Source organism: Athene noctua, chromosome 1, assembly GCF_965140245.1.
Source record: "Athene noctua chromosome 1, bAthNoc1.hap1.1, whole genome shotgun sequence".
NCBI classification, from domain to species: domain Eukaryota; kingdom Metazoa; phylum Chordata; class Aves; order Strigiformes; family Strigidae; genus Athene; species Athene noctua.
The window spans coordinates 29,108,926-29,131,483 of NC_134037.1; the positions used below are offsets into that span (position 1 = coordinate 29,108,926).

A 22,558-nucleotide genomic window follows, 5' to 3' on the forward strand; every position below is an offset into this window, starting at 1 on the left:
TGGTGGTTGCCTAAAAATTACAATTTTGGATTACATTCTGCACCTATGCAGTTAGGTAGCTCAATGAACAGCATCCTCTTTTGGTACTCTAATTCAGTGAAAATGCATCTGAAGGTAGAGATGAGAAAAGCAGTTCTGCTCCCATGCTTCAAATTCTCTCCCAAACTGTTCACTAGAGATGCCAAATATTGTTTTTACCTTTTCATAACATGGGGACTGTCCTAAATTCTAATGTACAACTGCTTGGGGTTTGGACTGGATAGAGACCTAGCATTAAGCTCAGCTCACTCAACATCTCTATAAAGACAAATCAGGCTATGATGTTTTACTCTATGCCTTAGTTGCTATTTCTGTTTAAATAAATACTAACCTGATTTTTGCTCAATATCCTTAAACGACTTTAAGATGCCATCTAACTGTCTCGTAAGTTCTGCTTTCAAATACTCTTCTCCAACCAGTGCTGATAGCTCTTCGCAAAGAGCTTGAGCTGCATTTATATTCTTCATTTCCTGTTCTATTTCCTCCTTCATTTCTCTAGCAACTTCCAGTTGTTGTTTCACAGCATCAGGTTGTGTACTCACAGCCAGGCTGCTGCTTAGTTTGCTATCCAAGGCACTTAGCTTATCAGACAGACTTCTGAGTAGACTTTGATACTCTGTGCTTTTCACAATGGCTTGGTCAATTCGGTCACATCTGTTTCTCAGTTGGCCAGTTAGACTGTCCCATTTTTGTGACACAGCTGCCAGTTGCTCTTTTACAATTTCATGGGAGGGTGGATGTTCACCAGGTCTCTTCAGAATGCCTTCACCAGCCATAGTTAACTGTTCGTATTGTAGCTTTCTGGTGTCAAACTCATTGAGCAGAATCTGTGAAAAAAGGAAATTTTAAAAAGCATTTACCCCATGAAAAGAGAAGCAAAGTGCTTCTGACAAAAATAATTTAGAATTTGTTCTAGATAAGGTCTCTTATTGAGTAATCAATCTCAGATTTTAAAAACCAGTGAAATAATTATGTCTTCTACACATAGACTGTTGTTTCCAAGCATTTACAACAAAGAACCAGAAAAAATGAGGTTAATTTACACATCACCTAATGGAAATTCAATCAGCAGATACAAGTAAACAATGAATTTTGTTAATACTACAGTAATTAAGTAACTGTACCAAGTAAAACAATCGCTGTTTAGTTTCAAGCAGTGTCTTCTTTCCTAGACAGTTTCGGTATTTGTCTTAAGATAGAACTTCAAAGAAGATGTATTCTGACATAACATTGCAATGTATTATTATAGCACAGAGAATATTTGGATAATCCACAAAATGACTGAACATGTACTGTAAGACCTTTAAAGTTTCTATCACTGGTTCTCAGTACTTGGGTTTTTTTGTCAGTAGGTCACAGTGTTTGCAGAAGAAGGAACTAATATCTTGATTTTACTTTACAAAACATTCCAAATCCTTCCTTTTTAAATCAATTAAGTTTAACTTTTAAGGACTGTTGAGTGATACACAATAGTCTTATGCCAGCTGTCTAGATTTCTGAAGCACAAACCAGTATTAAGTCATTTTCACATAGTATCAGAACATAGTTCACGTTTTAAACACTTCATTTTAATCAATATTGATGTGCCAGCTTTAGTAATATTTTTGCAAAATAAAAATGTTATTTCTCATCACAGTTTAAAATAATTGGCAGCAATAAAAATGTCTGAAATTAAAATTTCTAGTTTCTGCAACCTCATCTGATTTAACTTTTGTTTCTTTTGTTTGCAGTTCACTTTATTTCTGTTAAGTAAACTATTCCACTTTTTCCCTTACACTTTTTCCTCTGTCTTTCACACTCTTGGCCCCAGATCTATTCACAGTACTGCATTTCATTTGCCTTCATATTTTTCTTAGTTACTGGCACAGTCAAGTGAATAAAATCTCAAAAAGCTAGTTCTACAGCATAGACTATATATAAGGACTGGCCATAAAATGTTACATACACACTCAAATTAATGTAACTTCAAAGGAATGCTTTCATTCAACTACAGAGAAACAACAGTATGGTCAAAACAAAAAAATTGTATCAGAGGATCAGTATCTCCTCAACATTATTTTCCTTTAGCTATTCCAATCTCTCTTCACTCACGATAATTTTTTCTCATCATTATTGTAGTCAAGTATGACTTAAGCCAATATTTGCTGATAAACAAATGTAATGGCTCATACTGTGCTGTACTCTACCTAGATGCAAAACAGTACTTTGCTAATAGCAAAAAAGCAGAGGAAACTTAAATCAATAAAGCATGTTGGCACTACTCACCTGAACCTGTTGCTTTTGTGTATTCAGCATATTGGGATCAATTGACAATGGTCCCAGTACGCTGACCATTAGCTCCTTTTCTACAAGCCAGTGCTTTAGCTGAGCTTCTGCTGTCTGGAACTGCGTCAGGTAATTTGAAGACTCCTCCAGTTTTTGTTGTCTCTCAGATGTAACCTGATTGAGCTCTTTCCATTTGGAATCTAACAATGATAATGTTAACACGTTGCATGCATGTTCTAGCAGATGGATTGTCAGACAGCAGACTATATATGAAACATAAACAGAGCTCTCTAATACGGCTTCTTGCTGATTAACTCCAGATGCCTTACTGCAGTGACTCGGCAAATACATCTTTTAACAGTCAGACCCATATACACTTGGATGAAGGTCTGCAGTTTAGCACAGCCACGTGCAGCATTTTTTGAGCAATAAATATATAACATGCAATAAAACTGGATTAGAATATTACTAAATTAAATACCACCAAATTTAGGCTTTGGCCTCAAATGATGTAAAAGGGCTGTACTCAGTTATAACTTCAGTGTCTGATTTAGATAAGACAAATCTTCCTGCTTATTCAGTAAAAAAAAATTGATACCTTTCCAAGGATGAGCAGAAGCCCTAATTTAGGCTTCTACTCTGAGCAGCCCTCTGAAGGAGCACACCTCTTTCAAATGTCTGTATTAGGAGCCTGTGGAAATTAACTGCTTCATTTAGACATTTAAACCAGGTACACAATGACAGGCAATGAGAATACTTCTGCACAAAGGTATTTTAAAAGTGCTTGTGAGCTTAGGTTCATACCTAGACCAATCCATGGTGTCTTCCACTTTGTAGCAAGTGGCTTCCAGAGCAGCCACTGAGTCTTACGGTCTTGTAACTTCCCCCTTCCCTCTGTGATACTGTCAGTGTTTGCCCAGTCAGCCCTGATATTTTGCTAACTCTCCTGGTCTCTGAATTTTATGCCTGTTTTATCAGTTTCTTTTGCCACTTCACTGTCTTTGACCTCTGCTTGTTCTTTATTAATTCCCTTTCAACCCCACTCAAGTTCTGTTGGAGACCCTACCTGCTACTTAAACTTCTCAGAGTTTCACTTACAAACAGGACAGACTGAAAAAATTGTCAGCTTTAAAATTACGGTTGGTGTACCTATAGAAATGCCTATTAGTATTAGTATGAAACAAGACTGACATATGATTTATTCAAAAGATGACAAACCTAAGAAGAATTTTTAAAAGCTCATGACAATTATGCACTCCAGTATCTCAAAATCTATTATACAAACATAGTAATTTCCCTTTTTTGGGGGGAAAAATTTACAGATTTAAGCTTTAGAAAATGGCAAAGAGCCACCTAAGCCACAGAATGACAAAAGCCACTAGTGCATGGGAAAAAAAGCATGCAAAAGACCATTACCAACAACTCAAACTGTTCTTTACATGAAATTAGAATTAACTTAATCTGTTATATTTTGTAAGAAGAACAACGTATGTATCTGGAGCAGTAACTGACCAGTTGGGTTTCAGCTGCACACTGTTTGAAAAAATAAAGCCCTCTCAAACAGAGAGTCAAGCTATAGCCTCTCCCAATTGCACTGATATAAATCCAAAGCCCATGGACATCGGTGGAAATTACTCCAGATCTACACTCCTGTCCAGGGGGTTATTTCCACAAATTTAAGGGGTAGGAGGGAACAAGATACTAAAAATACTAGTGATTGCTAATACATTAAAAAACTCATAATAAAACAAATTCTAAATCAGTCTGAGCTATGATACAGCTTTACTGAAGTACCTATTTTATCCAACATTTGTCTCCACTTGGGTGCCTCAGGAGAGTCAGGGTTCTTCTCCAACAGTTCTGTCACTTTGTCCTTTAGTTCCTGCACTTTATTCGCACTTTGCTTTAATTCAGATTCAAAAAGCTGCAAATTCAAGTGATCAAATAAATAAATAAGAGACCAAAGAGGAACATTAAAGTGTAAAGTTTGAAGTCCATAATACTTAGATGCCAAGCATGAAGACAAACAATAAATATCTAACACTTACATACTACTTTTCTGCTATGAATCTCAAAATACTTTATAATGGTGGATGTTGCTGGTCAATTTTTTGGGGAGAGAACCTGACAAATTTAAACTATATTAATAATAACAAAAATTATTGTTTGATTTGAACAACTGACAGGACTAGAAGAATTCAGATTAGTAAGTTCCACTAGGCCCCATCATATACACATATACTTGGAATCTGTTCTTCTACAGAAGGCAAACTGACTAACACACAGTACAATTCACAGCAGAAATAACCCAGCTAGCACCAACCGTGAGGAGTATGGTGTGACCTCATTTACCTCAGTGGAAGTCCTGCTATCACAGACAGACTGCTTCTTGTAGATCGTCTAGAACTACAGTTTACAGAGCACCACAGCTTAAAGTGTAGACCTACCAGGAGACTGAGATGCCCCAGCAATTCCTAATTCATACTGTTCTTACAGACAGAAGTGAACAGTCCTTATATGCCTGGCAAAGGGCTCTTATATGAATATTCTTAAGTAACAGAACTTGCCCCATGGAGCTGCATTTTAATTATCCAAGACCCACTAAAATAAACACAGAACAAATTGCTTGATTCAGAACTTCTAGTGAAAGGTCCAACTACATCAGAAGGATGACTCTTGCCTGAGCACTCACTTGGTTTTCCAGCTATCTGTAAATACTCTTCTATTACTACACCAGGGGTAAGATGGTCACGTTAGCTTTGCACATTCTCTGTTAAAAAATAAGGAGCTAGTTTTCTTCCACATTTAACCTGAGTTTTAGGACTGAATGTTATCCAAGTCTGCGGAAAGTCACTCAGGTTAATTTTTAAAGGTGATTTGCCAAATATAAAAGAAGAACCTCCGTTGAATCAAACTCTGTCCTTGATTTTCCATAATCACAGGCAAGGAAAGAATTTTCCCTATTCATTACATTTCCCTTTATAGATGAACCTTTACTTGTATAAATATTGTCCTTCACTGATAGAGAAGCATACATCTCCAATGCTGAAACAGGACAGAAGCTTACTGCTGATTCAGTGGTTTTCTCATATCAACTAAAAAGGGGGGAGGAGACTGCTGTGCAACTATATACAAGAAGACATGGCTGCTGAAGAGAAACACTACCTTGGAATAGACATAAACCACAGCTGCAGAGACCAGGAGGTCTGTGGAGTGTCAGTGAACCAGTAGCTGCAGAAACAGCTTTTGGATAGATACAGACCTTCAGATCTAACAAGCAATCCAGTATGTTATCTCTAAACCACTAAGGAGATCAAAAAAGTTTACTGCATAATCAATATAGCCTCACCTATTTAAACTGGCCACCAATTATTATTCTCTGAGCTTCAAAACTCCTCTCTGACACAGTGCTCCTTTCACTCCACTGACACAGTTTGACAGATTGGCTCTAAGCCTGACCAGCATGCTTACTAGGATAATTTAAATACTCTCTACAATATTTATCTAGGCTGAGATATCAGTTGTTCTAATAGAATTTGCCCAATAACTGCAAGAAAGAGTATTTTTTTGAAGGCACAAAGTACCTTATGTTGCTCAACTTGGGCTTTAACCGCCTCACTATCAGTTGGAGCAGCTTCCCACTCTGATGCAGTTTTGTCCATTTTCTGCAACCACTGCATCATTGAGGTGGATTCTTCCTGAATATTCTGCATTTTTGAAAGTATGCTTTCCAGTTCTGAAATCTTTTCCTTCAATAAAACTCCCAAATCTTCGTAGCTGTGATTTACATCAGACATGGCTTGTTGAACAGTTGTCAGTTCTGTAAAAGGAGAGATGCGTAGACTACATTAGAGGTTACAAGCCCTTCAAACAATACTCAGACTTCAAGAACTCCTAAACAGTACTCTGAATTACAATAGCTAATAGTCCCCCAAATAAGAAGTCACTGAACATGTTAGGGTTCACTCCAAATGTGGCAACACTACATATGAATGATCTAAAGTAAGTCCCTATTTTCAAGATCATCTTATTTCACAGAAATCATTAATACACACAGTAACACAAATACCTTTCAATCCTTCTACCTATTGTTACTATAGTATTTTAAACAACGATACCATGACAGTAAGTTGAACATACTGGACTACAGTTCAGTTAGTTACATGACAGCCAAATATTACTGTAGTAATATCTCCCTCATATTCATCTACCATTATAAATGTGTTTTATCACCGAGCACAGCAGGCAGTCTGTTTACTAAGTAGACTATTGTTTAGGAGAATGGACACTGCAGACTCAGGATGTGGTATGTGGCTACCCATAAGCACATATAACGTGCCTTTGTAAGTTCTTTTGTTTCGGTAAAGGGATTCGTCACATACAGTGATACAAATGTATGTAAAAAGGGTGTCTTTATATATATATATATATATATATATATGTTTGTGTATGTGCATGTTGTAAACACTGGTGAGTGTTAACAATTTTCAAACCATATACACAATTGTTAAAATTTTCTCAAAAGCCATGTGTTATATTAATACAGGTATCCCTGTATTAGATTATAAAAGTACAGATCGATTCAGATAACGCATCCAGATTTGTTCTGTCATCAAAGAAAACACTGAAAGTATTTTTACAATTAATCTTAGTATCATATCCTAGTCAATACAGTTGCTTTACTGTACATTACACTGATGGTGGTGTGAAATTTCAGTCTAGCAGTGACTTCTACAAGCAGATTTATGTACAAGACTTAAAAATTACATATTTAACAAGAATTGGCAAGGACATTTCTTAATCATATCCTGAAATTTTTACTGGCCTTTATTTTTCAGGAAATCCTGAGTTCCTGGAGCTCCTCCTTCACCATTTAACATCGTGCCACCTGTGGATCAAGACAAAGTCCCATGCTTATCCGGGCTTTTTCCCACCAAAACCCTAGCACTGCATTTCATCTTCAAAACAGCATGATACATAGCTCTCATTATAACATTAAAGAAATAGCTGAATGCTAACCTTGTAATAGCAAATGTTTTATTTCAATATTTTTAAGGTTGGTTTATGTTTTAAGCTGTTGCAGCCAACTAGTACCATAAGTGGTACCACATATGCACAGCATATGCATAGTGGGTGGGTGCACACATGGTTGCATATATAAGTATGCACATATGCATGATGTATAAGCAGTCCTACCTCTCACAATACTATGCTAAATAAACAACTACAGTAGACAAAGGTCTATACCCTAGCTATGAGGCCTACTCACACGCATAAGGCTAACATCACTTCCTACCCCTCCCTAAAAGGAACCTGTTCCCTGCTGCCTACTGAGAACATGGTTTTACCCAGCCATGTCTGGGTATGGCCTGATAGAGGGCTAGCTGGCAAATGCTGAGGCTCTGAGGAGAGCATTAAAAATTAAACAGCAAAGAAGCCCAGAGCTGTCACAGAATCACTGAATTGTCTAGGTTGGAAAAGACCTTGAAGATCACCCAGTCCAACCATTAATCGAACACTGACAGTTACCAACTACACCAGATCCCTCAGCGCTACGTAGACCCTACTCTTAAACACCTCCAGGGATGGGGACTCCACCACCTCCCTGGGCAGCCCATTCCAACACCTAACAACCCATTCTGGAAATAAATGCTTTCTAATATCCAGTCTAAACCTTCCCTGGCGCAACTTGAGGCCATTACCTCTTGTCCTATTCCTTACTACTTGGTTAAAGAGGCTCATCCCCAGCTCTCTGCAACCTCCTTTCAGGGAGCTGTAGAGGGCGATGAGGTCTCCCCTCAGCCTCCTCTTCTCCAGACTAAACACCCCCAGTTCCCTCAGCCGCTCCTCGTACGACCTGTGCTCCAGACCCTGCACCAGCTTCGTTGCCCTTCTCTGGACACGCTCGAGTCATTCAATGTCCTTTTTGTAGTGAGGGGCCCAAAACTGAACACAGGAATCGAGGTGAGGCCTCAGCAGTGCCGAGTACAGGGGTCAGATCCCTTCCCTGTCCCTGCTGGCCACGCTATTGCTGACACAAGCCAGGATGCCATTGGCCTTCTTGGCCACCTGGGCACACTGCTGGCTCCTGTTCAGCCGGCTGTCAATCAACCCCCCCAGGTCCCTCTCTGACTGGCAGCTCTCCAGCCACTCCTCCCCAAGCCTGTAGCGCTGCTGGGGGTTCTTGTGGCCCAAGGGCAGCCCCCGGCATTTGGCCTTATGGAAACTCCTCCAGTTGGCCTCAGCCCATGGCTCCAGCCTGTCCAGGTCTCTCTGCAGAGCCTCCCTGCCCTCGAGCAGATCAACACTCCCACCCAACTTGGTGTCATCTGCAAACTGACTGAGGGTGCACTCGATCCCCTCGTCTAGATCATCAATAAAGATGTTAAACAGGAGTGGCCCCAACACCGAGCCCTGGGGGACACCACTCGTGACCGGCCGCCAACTGGATTTAACTCCATTCACCACAACTCTCTGGGCCCGGCCATACAGACAGTTTTTTACCCAGCAAAGCGTGTGCCCATCCAAGCCCTGAGCAGCCAGTTTTGCCAGGAGAATGCTGTGGGAAACGGTGTCAAAGGCCTTAATAAAGTCAAGGTAGACAACATCCGCAGCCTTTCCCTCATCCAGTAATCAGGTCGCCCTGTTGTAGAAGATCAGGTTTGTTAAGCAGGACCTGCCTTTCACAAACCCATGCTGACTGGGCCTGAGCATCTGATTGTCCTACATGTGTTGTGTGATGGTGCTCAGGATGAGCTGCTCCATCAGCTTCCCGGGCACCGAAGTCAAGCTGACAGGCCTGTAATTTCCCAGATCATCCTTCCAACCCTTCTTATAGATGGGCATCACACTGGCCAATTTCCAATCTGTCAGGACCTCCCTGGTCAGCCAGGACTGCTGGTAAATGACGGAAAGCGGCTTGGCGAGCACCCCAGCCAGCTCCTTCAGCACCCTCGGGTGTATCCCGTCTGGTCCCATAGACTTGTGTGTGTCTGTGTGATGCAGCAGGTCACTGACTGTCTCCTGGACTGTGGGGGGGGTCATTCTGCCAGCCTCTGTCTTCTGGCTGAGGAGGCTGGATTCCCTCAGTACAACTAGTCTTGTTATTAAACACTGAGGCAAAGAAGGCATTAAGCACCTCAGCCTTCTCCTCATCCCTTGTTACCATGTCTCCTCCTGCGTCTAGCAGGGGATGGAGGCTCTCTCTGGTCTTTCTGTTGCTGCTCACATACTTACAGAAACATTTCTTGTTGTACTTGATTGCTGAAGCCAGATTAATTTCCAGTTGGGCTTTAGACCTCTGGATTTCCACCCTGCATAGCCTCACAGCATCTTTGTAATCATTGTGAGTCGCTAGCCCCTTCTTCCAAGGGCTGTAAACTCTCCTTTTCTCCCTGAGTTGCAGCCAAAGCTCCCTGTTCAGCCAGGGTGTCTTCTCTGCCGCTGGCTTCTCTTACAGCACATGGGGACTGCCTGCTCCTGAGCCATTAACACTTCCTTCTTAAAGAGTGTCCAGACTTCCTGGGCCCCTATACCCTTCAGGATCGTCTCCCAAGGGATCCTGCCAAGCAGGTGCCCAAACAAGACAAAGTCAGTCCTTTGGAAGTCCAGGATGGCAGTTCAGGTGCCCCCTCTCCTGGCCTCCCTAGGAATAGAGAACTCTATTATTTTGTGATCGCTGTGCCCTAGGTTGGCCTCCAGCCACCACATCATCCACCAGTCCTTCTCTGTTCACAAAGAGGAGATCCAGCAGGGCACCTTCTCTGGTCGGTTCACTCACCAGCTCTGTTAGGAAGTTCTCTCCCACACATTCCAGGAATCTCTAGGACTGGTCCCGCTCTGCTGTGTTGTATTTCCAGCAGATGTCTGGGAAGTTAAAGTCACCCACAAGAACAAGGGCAAGCGATCGTGAGATTTCACCTAAGTGCCTATAGAATATTTCATCCACCTCTCTGTCTTGGTTGGGTGGCCTACAGTAGACTCCCACTACAACATCTGCCTTGTTGGCCTTCCCCGATTCTAACGCAAGAACACTCCATCCTGTCTTCACTACACTTGTACTCAAAGCCATCATAACAGTCCCTAACATACAGTGCCACCCCACCACCTCTCCTTCCTTGTCTATCCCTCCTAAAGAGCTTGTAGCCATCAACTGGCACACTCTGGTCATGGGAGACATCCCACCATGTCTCTGTGATAGCCACTACATCATAATTTTCCTGTTTCATCACGGCTTCAACCTCCTCCTGTTTCTTATCCACGCTGTGTGCACTGGTATACATGCGTTTCAGGTGGGCTGGTGTTTTGCCCCCTTCCCCCTTAAATCTAGTTTAAAGCTCTGTCAATGAGCCCAGCTAACTCCTGCCCCATCGCAAACAGCTCTACCAAAGGCACTACTTACTCAGGACACCTTCACCCACCAGAGAAGTGGTTGAGTCACAATCCCTGAAAGCATTTAAAAGACATGTAGACATGGATGGTGTTTACAGACATGTTTTAGTGGTGGACTTGGCAGTGTTAGGTTAACAGTTCGACTCAATCTTAAGGGTCTCTTCCAACCTAAAATATTCTGTAATTTAGCAGCACTGTACCGCAAGAGCATAAAGTGCCCCTGATACCAACCAGATGAATGCCTGCTTACCTTGTCACGAGCAAGACTTGAGCATCTGCTCCATGACAGGGTTTGCAATGTGGAGTCCTTACTGTTACACCTGAAGTCCTTACTGTCAGCCACTCACCCAGGCAGCCCTACTAATTAACTATAATTTCCAAGCCTCTGGAACCAGGGCTACATGGGCTTTGTAAAATGCCATCAGACCACAGAGCTGGGGCATGTGGTTAAGCCACAGAGAACTGCAAGGAATATCACTTCCCACTCTCTTGTATATATATATTCCCAGACAAGCCATTTACAGAGAAAGATTAACAGTTGCCTTGGAAAAACCTATGCATCCATCCCACAGTACCAGCTGGGCAGCGAGAACCACATTAGTGGCAGCTGGAGGATGGCAAAAGAAAACAAACCAGATCAGAGAAGTCACAGGCCCCAGCCAGAGCCTTGTAAATCTTCATGCTCTATTAGCTGGACTTCAGTATTTATAACTGTGATTAAGTGATACACAGTACAGCTCTTGTCTAGGAGGGTGAATACTCTAGTCTGGAGGATTACAGCTGCTCTTATATGCTAGTTATTTAATTATTTTTCTATCTGGATGCATAGGAGTAGAGAAAGGGGCAGAGGAAGGAGGACAAATAGCCCATATAAGGTTACAAAATGTTTTTTGAAACATTTTCATTTCAAATTCAAATAAGAATGAAACCAGCGGCAGCTACTACAAAGAAACATAAGAAAGAAAGCATTCTACTCTTGCCAAAAAGGTATCTTCTGGCAGTCACCATCCTCCTAGTCCTTTGCATATGACCAATGGAAGACAAAACACTTGAATTTATTTCCAGACCTAGTCAGTTCAAGAAATGACTGAAAATGTGCTTATGGCCATTAAAAAAACCCTAGGTAACACATGCCTTGAACTATGGCTTGAATGATACTTAGTAGAATTACTGGTTTCTGTAAAACAAATTAACATTTAAACACTAGAGTACCAAAAATCATGGAAACAGATTTGCTGTCTTTAAAATCAGATTACCAGTAAAAAGGATTTAGCTGAAGCTCCAGACTGGAAACACATTTTGGCCCTGGAAAAGTCATGCTGGGGTATAGAGTTGAATTCCTTCCATGCTGTTTCAACTAAAATACTGACTAGCATTACTTATGCTATCATATTGGGATGAGTAGGTTCACCTAGGCTCACTTTGCAGATAAACCATGTCATCACCCTTCTAACAAAAACTCCATGACTCCGCAAACCTTTATGTGTTTGCTTGGCATCATACAGCCTTGTGGCCATTAAGAGGTACCTCTGTAGCAGCACAGGTGTGCAGGTACATCAGTGTTTGCGAAAGCAGAGTTTGTATCTGTCCTACTTGCAGACTTGGTGGATATGTGAAACGCTGAACACCGATCAAAATAAGCCAGTTTCTCATTATTAGGAGCTTTCTGGGGTGAGGTGAAGGCAACTAGTGATACTGCTCATTTTGTTCATTATCTGGGAATTACGTACTGAAGTAACAGCTTTAGGACCTGTTAAACATTTACATCAAAGCACTTTTATGCTATTTTGGCAGTGTAAAGCAATCAGAATGTGTAACTGAATTACTACAACAGTTAGTTTAAATGAGAATCACAGCAAATAATGATCAGAACAGACACAGCTAACTGACTTCTCACAAGCCATAGTATTCACAAAGTTAATCCAAGGGCGAAATATTTTCATTTTTGTTTTAAAGGTTTTAAAAATTCCTGACATGTTAGGCTTACCTGATTATACAAATGCATACCTGATTTTGCAACGGCTCTCAGTTTGGCAGGAGAAGTCACAGCAGTAATTAGATTACACAACAGTGTTCCTCTGCTATTCATTTCCTGCAGTTCGGGTGCTTTTAATGTCCATTCATCTTTTAAATTCTGGTTAAAAAAGACAGTCATTTATTCATCACAAAACTGATTTCAGACTTAGAAGATTTAGTGTAGAGAAAGGAGCAACCCTGCTACTTGGGAATCCCCTGCAATATATCCAAACATGCAAAGGAAATGGGAATGTAAATGCAGACTGCAAGCTCCCTAGTCCCAATTACTGTGACTGCTTACACCTTAAGTCTGTACTTTTATGTTACTAATAAATGCCCTATTGCCTTCAGCCATATTTCACTTCTCCTCTACAATGTCTTACCAATGTATCTTCCAAAGGTCTCTTTAACTCCTCTGTATTCAGAGAGGGTTGCGCTGCTGGAATTCGTTCTGTTGTCTCTTTTATCCATTTCTTTAATGATTCTACAAGAAGCTCAAAAGTATCCATTTGTTTCTGACAAGATGATACATCCTGTTCTCTAGACAATTAAAGAGAATTAAAGGAATATCAGTATTCCTTCTGGTAATTAAACCAACAGATATTATCAATCTGATACTGCTATTCCTAAATTCAGAGTCACAAAAGCTAATTTTATGGATATGAGCAGAATGTGGAAAATCTTGCTGTACAGGTAACTTACATGGAAGCTCTTATAATTTCTCCAGTTTTCCTTTGCAACCTGATTCCAAACAGTACTCTAAAGCAAACTGCACAAGCAGTAATTTATGTTCTACCACAGAAGGGGCAAAGTAGGGTTTTCTTGGAACTGACAGGAGTCCTGCGAATGTCGCAAAATTTGAAAAGTTACTTGTCTTTACAGCCCACATTAGAGCTCTTGAACCAGACAGACAAACTGCAGAGGCATTTCCAAATAGAATCTCTTTTTTAAAAATAAAAAACCCTCTTTACTCTGTGGTTAACTGCAATCTTTTGAAATTTCATGCAAGAGAATAGCAGTCATCACAACATTCACATTACGATTCAAAGCAGAAACACTTATAATTATTCAACTTACTTTTCCTTTACAGTCTCCTCTACCTCTCTGAATTTCTTTGACAAAGCATTAACTTTTTCTAACACCAATGCTTTATCTCCAGGAAGAGCATGGTATGAAAGTTCTTCAAGAAGCTGCTGCAAAACTTCCAGATCCTTCTTATGTTGTGTCAATTCTACACTAGCTTCCTGCAAAATAGTATTACATTCTTCATGTTAGACTTTACAAACACTGTTCAAAATTAAATTCTTGATTTTAGCTAACCAACCAAATTTGGGAAACAAGCATGTCTTATTTATTGTTCAATCACTTAGGTGAGTTAGACTAGAAATGCACAATATATACAAATGGCATGGTACATACAGTACCTGCATATATTGAGACACTTCACTAACATCCTTTCTGGGTGCCTCTGTCTCACTGAGTGCCTGGTTCTTCTCATCTAGAAATGACTGAAGTTTTTCTGACAGATCTTCAAATAACTCCACTTTAGTCTTCAACTCCTCCATTTTCATAAGCTTCTCTTTATGCTTGTTACTTGCTTCAGAAAACCGTCCTGCAAGTTCACTCATTTTAGCCTGCAGCGTGGATGCAGTGGATGGATCTGCTGTTTCCGTGAACTTCTTCACTTTTTCATTCATAGTGTTTATACTGCTTTGGCGACCCGCAATGTCTTGTTCTAGCATCTGAAACAAGCAACAATTACTTTGTATTGCTTACAACTAAATTTTAAAAAGTGAAACTGGTCCACCACACCAAGCAACAAATCAGTACAGCCAGACCATCAGTGCAGATCCATCTATTTCAGCTATAAAAATCCTTATATGGTTTCATATATCATATATAACATTTCTCTTTGGTATTTTAAATCAATTAAAGATGCCAAATTAAGGTTTTATTTCTTGCAATCTCAATTATCAAACAAATGCTTCTTCTTTCAGGGAATGCTACACTTACAATGCTTTTACTAATAATATCCTGAATAGCAGCAGAATTCAAAGGCACTTGATCCTGTTCTTCAAGGCTCTTTTCAACTCCTTCCATCCAATCCATCATTTCATCCAAACCATCCTGCACGCTTAAGGATCGCGTCAGAGTTATTTGGAGCTTTTCATTCCTTTCATTCACAGACTTGGATAAATTGTCATACCTCTCCACAATATCATCTGATAAAGAGAAAATATATTTCAATTTTTATCTTTAGACAAACTAAGCTTTTAACTCATTTTACCAGTTCTTACCAGGTAAGTGTGAGTCAAAAATTGCCTACATCAGAATGAAGTGAAACCATCATCTTTATTCAGTAAAAACACACAAAGAAAGATCAAAATCTTCCAACAGAGCCAAGAAGGCCACAGGACAAGGCAAATGAGGGAGCAGCTTATTACAGCTGTACTCCACAGCTTTGGGAAGCTGGTTCCCATGCAACTCCAGCTTATGACAGCTGTTGACGGTTCCCAGGAAATAAAATAGCAGACTATTAAGACAGCTCTTCTACAATTATGTCTCATGCTATTTTTAGAGCTAAAAGGGTCTTCCACATGGTTCTTCATTAGACTTCCAACACTTCTGGGATAAGCCTCTGAAAGTTACAAGTTCCATGTACCTCTTATGGAGTTTCATGACCGAGTCCAAAGAGGCAAGCCCACAGCTGTTTTCTTTGGTTGCTCTGCAAGTTATTTAAGGTATTCCAGTAAGAGATAGTTGTGTGATACACATAGAGAGCCTTCAAACTTCAGACAGTGGTGGATATCATGCTGTGCTACTTTTCACAACTGATAGGGAAGAGTATGGAGTGTAGGTGGTAAGGTTTTCATAATGGCAAGGTTTTTGGCCTCTGTGAGAAGAGGCCAGGGGCTGCCCCATGGAAGACACAGACGGTTCCAGCCAGCTCCAACTGATCCACCACAGGGCACAGCTGAGTTCCTCAGCCAAGCTAGTGGTGCTTCTAGGAAAATGTATTTAAGAAAGGGGAAAATGCTGCTTGGAACTGAGAAGTGAGGGAAAAGAAAGTGTGAAAAACAACCCTGCAGACATCAAGGTCAGACATGAATGAGGAGGAAGAGGTGCTCCAGGTGCTGGAGCACAGATTCCTCTGAAGCCTGTGGAGGACCATGCTGGAGCAGATAACCACACTGCAGCACATGGAGGACCCCATGCTGGAGGAGGTGGATATCTCCTGAAGGAACTGCAGTCTGTAGAGAGCCCACACTGGAGCAAGACCACCCTGAAATGTTTTAGCCTGTGGAGAGGACCCATGCTGGAGCAGATGAAAAGTGTGAGAAGGAAGCAGTGACAGAAAGGAGCTGTTATGGACTGATGACAACCACCCACTCCCCGTTTGACCTGCACTGTTTGGCAGGGAGGAGGTGCAAGTAGTTGGGAGAAGGAAGGAGTGATGGTGAGCCTGGAAAAAAGAGTGAGGTGGGAGGAAGGTGTTGCTTTAATTTGTCTTTATTCTCACTATTGAAATCTATTTAATCTGGCAGTAAATTAAATTAAGTTTTCCCCAAGTCAAGTCTGTTTTGTGCATGACAGTAATAGGTAAGTATCCCCCTATCTTTATCTCAACCCATCTTATTTTCTATCCCCATCCTGCTGGGCAAGGAGAGTGAGAAGGCAGCTGGGTGGGCATTTGGCAGTCAGCCAAGGTCAACCCCATCACATACAATTTCTTAAAGTCAGAGGAAATAATTTCTTGGCTAAGCAAACTTCAAATAATTGCTTGGAAACAGATGGGAATCATGTTTCTTGAACCCAAACATGCTCCTTCCCACTGAAGAATTTATGATCCTCAGCAAATCACCACCTCTGTTTGGCATACCCATCTGTAACACGAGAATTAAATATAATCCCTATTTCTGGAAAAAAAAATAAATAATAAAAAAAAAGTAGAAAATAAAATGACAGCTTTTAAGTGAAAAGCATATGAATCAATATAGGAGACAGACCAACAATGAAGTTACTGTGTTGTAACAGCTTATGATTCAACAAAACATGGACTTGAACAGTGACACAAGAATGTGGAAACTGTATTTTGTCTCTTCCAGTACCTGCATGCACACACAAGTGATAAAAAGAGGTCTTAAGAAAAGTAAACATTTTACCCAGTGTTTTCTGAATCTCGTCTTTGTCTGGTGTCAGTTCTCCCCTTGTATCCAGTAACACTTCAGCAGCTTTTTTCAGTTTTTCTACAGCAATTTGGTGGTTAGACACTTGTCCCTGAAGAACCTATAAAATTCCAAAATTTCAGTTATGTTTTTCAACACAGCTAATAGTTACACATGCAAGGCTTGAGATATGCATACAACCTAAACTTAGAGCTGGGAATAAACTAACTCAGTTTGTAAGAAATCCTTAAGAAAAATCTTCACCAGTGGCTATGACTGCTGTTGACCTTCTGGCCCTTGTTTTAGTTTATTCACCATCTTTTTTATGTTATGTTTTACAGAATGTCTCTGACTCAACTGATTTCTTGTATATAACTTCAAAATATGTCTTTTGATTAATTGTTTTTAAAGACTGCTTGTACAGACTCATATACTATTAAAAAAAAAAAAACATATTTTCCAACTCAGCATCAGAGAACAGTTCAGGAGGAAAAACAGTCATCAGCAGTAGTTACACATTCACCATTACTTGTATTGCCAAAGGATCAGGATGGTATTGTAGTGTAAACAGGAATAGTCTGAAACAAGATCATCACGTTCACAGTTTAGGAAAATCCTGGACCCAGCGTCACTGAATTTTGCCTAGGGTTGTCATCTAACCAAGGAACACAGGTTTAGAGACTAGCCTAGCTGTGACTTGGTCCAGAGTCAACAGAGAAAGACAGGAAGGCTGAATCAACTTTTGAAAGTGGCTTTCTCCCTCCAGTGTATACAAGCACTTTAGGGTGAATATTCTTCATATTATTTCAGGCCTCTGTGCTAGTGTATATCTTTGTTTTGATTAATTTGAACTTTACTCAAATCCAAAATGAAGGGACTTCTAATTTATTTTTTGATATACACTAATTCAGTGAACGTATGACTCAAATGGTAATCCTGTCTGCCTTGCCAGGACAAAGAAGTCATGTCAGTGCATTCAGCACATGCTGAATAGAGCATGACATATCCAGAGCATGACAGTATGCCAAAACATAGTATGTGTCTTGCTGACCCACTTGACGCAGTGTAACTCAGATAGACCTGAAGAGGAATTTTCCTTACACTAGAGAAATATATTGTACTTGTAAGGGGAGAAAAAAAAAAAAGAAAAAAAAAAAAAAAAAGGCATGCCAGAATGCCAGAAAACATGGTAACAAAGGATGAGAAAAAGGCTGAGGTGCTCAGTGGCTACTTTGCCTCAGTCTTTAGCAGTGGAACTGGCAGTTCCCTGGACACCCAGCCTCAGGAGCTGGGAGATGGGGAGGGGAAGCAGACTGAGGTCAGCACAGTTGAAGAGGAGGTGGTCAGAGACCTGCTGCACCACTTGTATGCACACAAGTCTGTGGGATGGATGGATTACACCCAAGGGTGCTGAGGGAGTTGGCAGATGTGCTTGCCAAGCTGCTGTCCATGATTTACCTGAAGCCATGGCTAACTGGGGAGGTCCCATTGGACTGGAGGGTGGCAAATGTGACACCCATCTACAAGAGAGGCAGGAAGGAGGATCCAGGAAGCTATAGACCTGTCAGTCTGACCTTGGTGCCAGGGAAGGTAATGGAGCAGGTCATCTCGAGTGCCATTAAAAGTCATATAATGGACAACTAGGGGATTAGGCCTAGTCATCATGGGTTTATGAAAGGCAGGTCCTGCCTGACAAACCTGATCCCCTTCTATGACAAGATGACCCAACTACTGGATGAGGGAAAGGCTGTGGATATTGTCTACCTGGATTTTCAAGAAGCATTCAGCACAGTTCCCCATAGAATTCTCATACAAAAACTGGCTGCCCATGGCCTGGATGAGCGAACGGTCTGCTGGGTCAAGCACTGGCTGGATGGACGGTCCCAGAGAGTGGTGGTCAGTGGAGCTAAATCCAGCTAGTGTCCGGTCACAAGTGGTGTTCCTCAGGGCTCAGTGTTGGCACCATTTCTGTTTAACTCCAACAGGGGAGGTTTAGACTGGACATTAGGAAAAAATTTTTCACAGAAAGAGTGGTCAGACAGTGGAATAGGCTGCCCAGGGAGGCGGTGGAGTCACCATCCCTGGATGTGTTTAAGGGTCGTTTAGATGACATGCTGGGGGATATGGTGTAGGGGAGAACTTTGCAGAGTAGGGCTGATGGTTGGACTCGATGATCCCAAGAGTCTTTTCTCCCTGAAAGATTCTGTGATTCTATGAAAACCTTGTACGCTGACAGAAAGCAAACAAGCTGATGCCAGAGGCACTGAAGAATATTCTGAAGAACAGTTAATCCCCATAAAAAGATTAGACCCCACTATGCTGCCAAGGTCTGTGTCTAGCTGGATTATCAACTGCACATGTTGGCTACAAGGGACAGCTTTAACTTGCAACACCTGACTTCTTAAAAAATACTCTTTGTTTTGCTTTCATTAATTGGCTTTCTTTCTTCAGTCTCCTGATTTTTTTTTTCTTTTTCTTTGACTCTTTTGACACGTCCTATCTTCTTCCTTCTTCCCAGCTCATATTCATTGACAGCTCTTTTGTGTGGCAAGTAATCCATGTAGGCATTTCATAAGAGAGCCCCAGTACTCATTCCTTTTGTACTACTTCTATGAAAATTGGCATTATACAGGATATAATTTGTTCTGGCGTAAGGAACAAAAAGTTTAAATGAAGCTTCAAATTGGAATTGGTGTTACTCCTACTATTCCAGCACTTGGTAGCACAAATTTATCTACATTGTTCCACTGTCAGGAGTTCAAAATTTACACTTTTAATTTTGTTGTCTCATAACACTTCTGTGATTTGTCTTCTCTGACATGTCACACACCAAAATGCTGGGCAATTCCAGTGGCAGATTTGAAAGATACCATGTGGTAAAGGTAACTACTGCTCAGGCTTATGTAAGGAAAATGGTTAAGCACATACTTTCCAACAGCCATTGACTATCATTTGTCAATAGTAAACATATCAGACCTGTACTGATACTCCACATAGCACAGACAAAACAGTGAGGAAATGGCCAACCAACAGCCTTGCTCACTGAAAAATAAATAATCTTGCATTTTAATTATACTATAGATGATTGAATGTGTTTATGAAAATGTAAGAGTCAGTTCAAAGACGAGAGACTGTATGAAACGTTATATAACTCACCTTACAATTGGGTTCCCAAAACCTTCTGTAAACTTACATCTTAAGCAACTAATGGGAGTTTTACCTTCACAAGCTCCATCACTAACCTCTCTTGCCTTTACTAGGATTTACATAAAGTTGCAAATTACTCCCTTAGTGGCAAAAAAGAGGGAGAGAGAGGAGGGAGAGAGAGGAGGGAGAGAGAGGAGGGAGAGAGAGGAGGGAGAGAGAGGAGGGAGAGAGAGGAGGGAGAGAGAGGAGGGAGAGAGAGGAGGGAGAGAGAGGAGGGAGAGAGAGGAGGGAGAGAGAGGAGGGAGAGAGAGGAGGGAGAGAGAGGAGGGAGAGAGAGGAGGGAGAGAGAGGAGGGAGAGAGAGGAGGGAGAGAGAGGAGGGAGAGAGAGGAGGGAGAGAGAGGAGGGAGAGAGAGGAGGGAGAGAGAGGAGGGAGAGAGCGGAGGGAGAGAGCGGAGGGAGAGAGCGGAGGGAGAGAGCGGAGGGAGAGAGCGGAGGGAGAGAGCGGAGGGAGAGAGCGGAGGGAGAGAGCGGAGGGAGAGAGCGGAGGGAGAGAGCGGAGGGAGAGAGCGGAGGGAGAGAGCGGAGGGAGAGAGCGGAGGGAGAGAGCGGAGGGAGAGAGCGGAGGGAGAGAGCGGAGGGAGAGAGCGGAGGGAGAGAGCGGAGGGAGAGAGCGGAGGGAGAGAGAGGAGGGAGAGAGCGAGAGAGCAAAGAAAAAAAAGAAAAAAAGAAAAAAGAAAAAATAAAAAAATACTGGTTTTCTGTGCAGAGCAAATTATGTTATAGTCATTCTCTGCAGGTCATAACAGTACTGGATACAAACAGGCAAACAGACTAGTCACATCACACTGCTTATCCAGTACAATCCCTTTCATAATACAGTAACAAACAAATGTTTACAGAAAAAAAGCAAGAGTCACAAACAACAGACATCAAATAGTCTCTATCAGGAACTCAGTCCCAAGCCCTACTCTGATAGCAAACTATAATCACTAAATCCTTTCTTAGTTCAAAAACTTCCCAGATATCACCCTATCATTTGCTAAGTGATACAAAAGAAATCTTGCTTTCACACTACTAATGGCATTTTGCTCCCCCATTTTTTCTCACCCTAGTGCGTTGCAGGTAACACTCTAGACAGCTGCATTTCAGAACTATAAGGTTGCACGCCCATGAGCAAGGCAAGAATTTGGCCTGCAGCCAGCTGGATTAAACTAGATTATCCTGTTTTTCAGATGAAAGGGAGTTCCTTTTAGAACAAAAGTACTTCTGCTTTTAAAAGATTTTCACCTTGGTTTCTTCTAGTTGTCTTTGGAGATTTTTGGGATCCACTGCAATTGGCTCTGATAGTTGTTTGTTCACAGCTATTTCAGAGGCCTGCAGACCTGACAAAAGTCCAGATGAGACATCTTCATAATGTTGATATTTATCCACCAGGTCTTTAAGGTTATTTCCAAGGATGCTACACTAAAAGAGCAGAAAACAAACAAGCAAATACCCAGGCATTAAACTGTGTGCTGCATTTCATACCAATCTCAAGGTCATACTTTCATTCCTGAAATACTGCATGATTTTTTTCCTGTCATCATCCCACTGTCTAACAGATTTCTGAACTGAGGCACAATAGCTGGACAGGCTATGTGGGTCTTCCCAGTTTGTTCTCCTCAAGCGTGATGTAGGATCCATTCACTGATGCAGGTGGGAAACTGGAGTCTAACCCATTGTACTAGAATAGGAAAAGCTTTAGGAATACTTTTTGATCCACCAGTGTAAAGATTCTTTATCAGCACTCTGACAACAAAAATGTAGCCAGTGGAAGCTAGAAATTTAAAAAAAAAAAAAAAAATCAGAAGTGTATGCTCATTAAAATAAAGACAGCAGAGTATTGTTTTCATAAATACCTTATCTGCAGAGAAAATCTTAAAGTGATATGGCTTGGTGTTGCACACATGCTTTGTTTTAGTCACTTGAGAATGCCATCTGACCAAGATCCTATTAGTTCTATATGTCAGCATGCCTCAAAATGTATACAGTGAATCATCACATAAAAAGGAACTCTTTCAGACTTTTTGGAGATGGTTTCACAAGCAAAATCTGATTGTATCAAGTCATAATATTTAGAAACAGTTACTTTAAATATTTATATTCTAAACCTTCCATACACTGTACTTTAATATTTACATGTGGTACTTGGTCTCCATCTGGTGGGCACACATAGAACGCATACACATAACCAGTTAACTAAGAACTGACTTTAAGATTCCTTCAATATTTAAGCCTATAAAGTAATATGCATGTTTGAAAAAAAAATATATATATATAAAATAAAAGCAATATAAATATATATTAAAACCAAGAAGCTTTTACAAAAGTCAAAAAGTTTACTACAACTTGGAAGATCTCACAAATTGTGGAAGATCTCAGTTTTTAGAAGTCTGTCCTTCAAGACTCAATTTAGTAAGGAAAGTCTACTTTGCTCTGCATATTTATGGTCAAATATTTAAAGCATGTCTATTATGTCTGTGCTAAATGTAT

At 40.9% G+C, this 22,558-nt stretch overlaps 1 protein-coding gene across 8 annotated transcripts in view; it reads right to left on the minus strand.

Moving 5' to 3' along the window:
- The window catches only part of DST (dystonin), a 310,970-nt gene that overhangs the window by 79,651 nt on the left and 208,761 nt on the right, over nt 1–22,558 (minus strand). For all 8 annotated transcript variants that reach the window (XM_074895774.1, XM_074895777.1, XM_074895776.1 and 5 more), the window contains 12 exons: nt 21,314–21,490; nt 16,875–16,998; nt 14,725–14,933; nt 14,136–14,453; nt 13,789–13,955; nt 13,095–13,251; nt 12,703–12,829; nt 7,130–7,192; nt 5,889–6,124; nt 4,099–4,228; nt 2,305–2,504; nt 371–866 (listed from right to left, as the gene is read on the minus strand). In XM_074895774.1, coding sequence (XP_074751875.1) covers nt 371–866; nt 2,305–2,504; nt 4,099–4,228; nt 5,889–6,124; nt 7,130–7,192; nt 12,703–12,829; nt 13,095–13,251; nt 13,789–13,955; nt 14,136–14,453; nt 14,725–14,933; nt 16,875–16,998; nt 21,314–21,490 — 2,404 coding nt within the window. The remainder of the gene's footprint in view (nt 1–370; nt 867–2,304; nt 2,505–4,098; nt 4,229–5,888; nt 6,125–7,129; nt 7,193–12,702; nt 12,830–13,094; nt 13,252–13,788; nt 13,956–14,135; nt 14,454–14,724; nt 14,934–16,874; nt 16,999–21,313; nt 21,491–22,558) is intronic.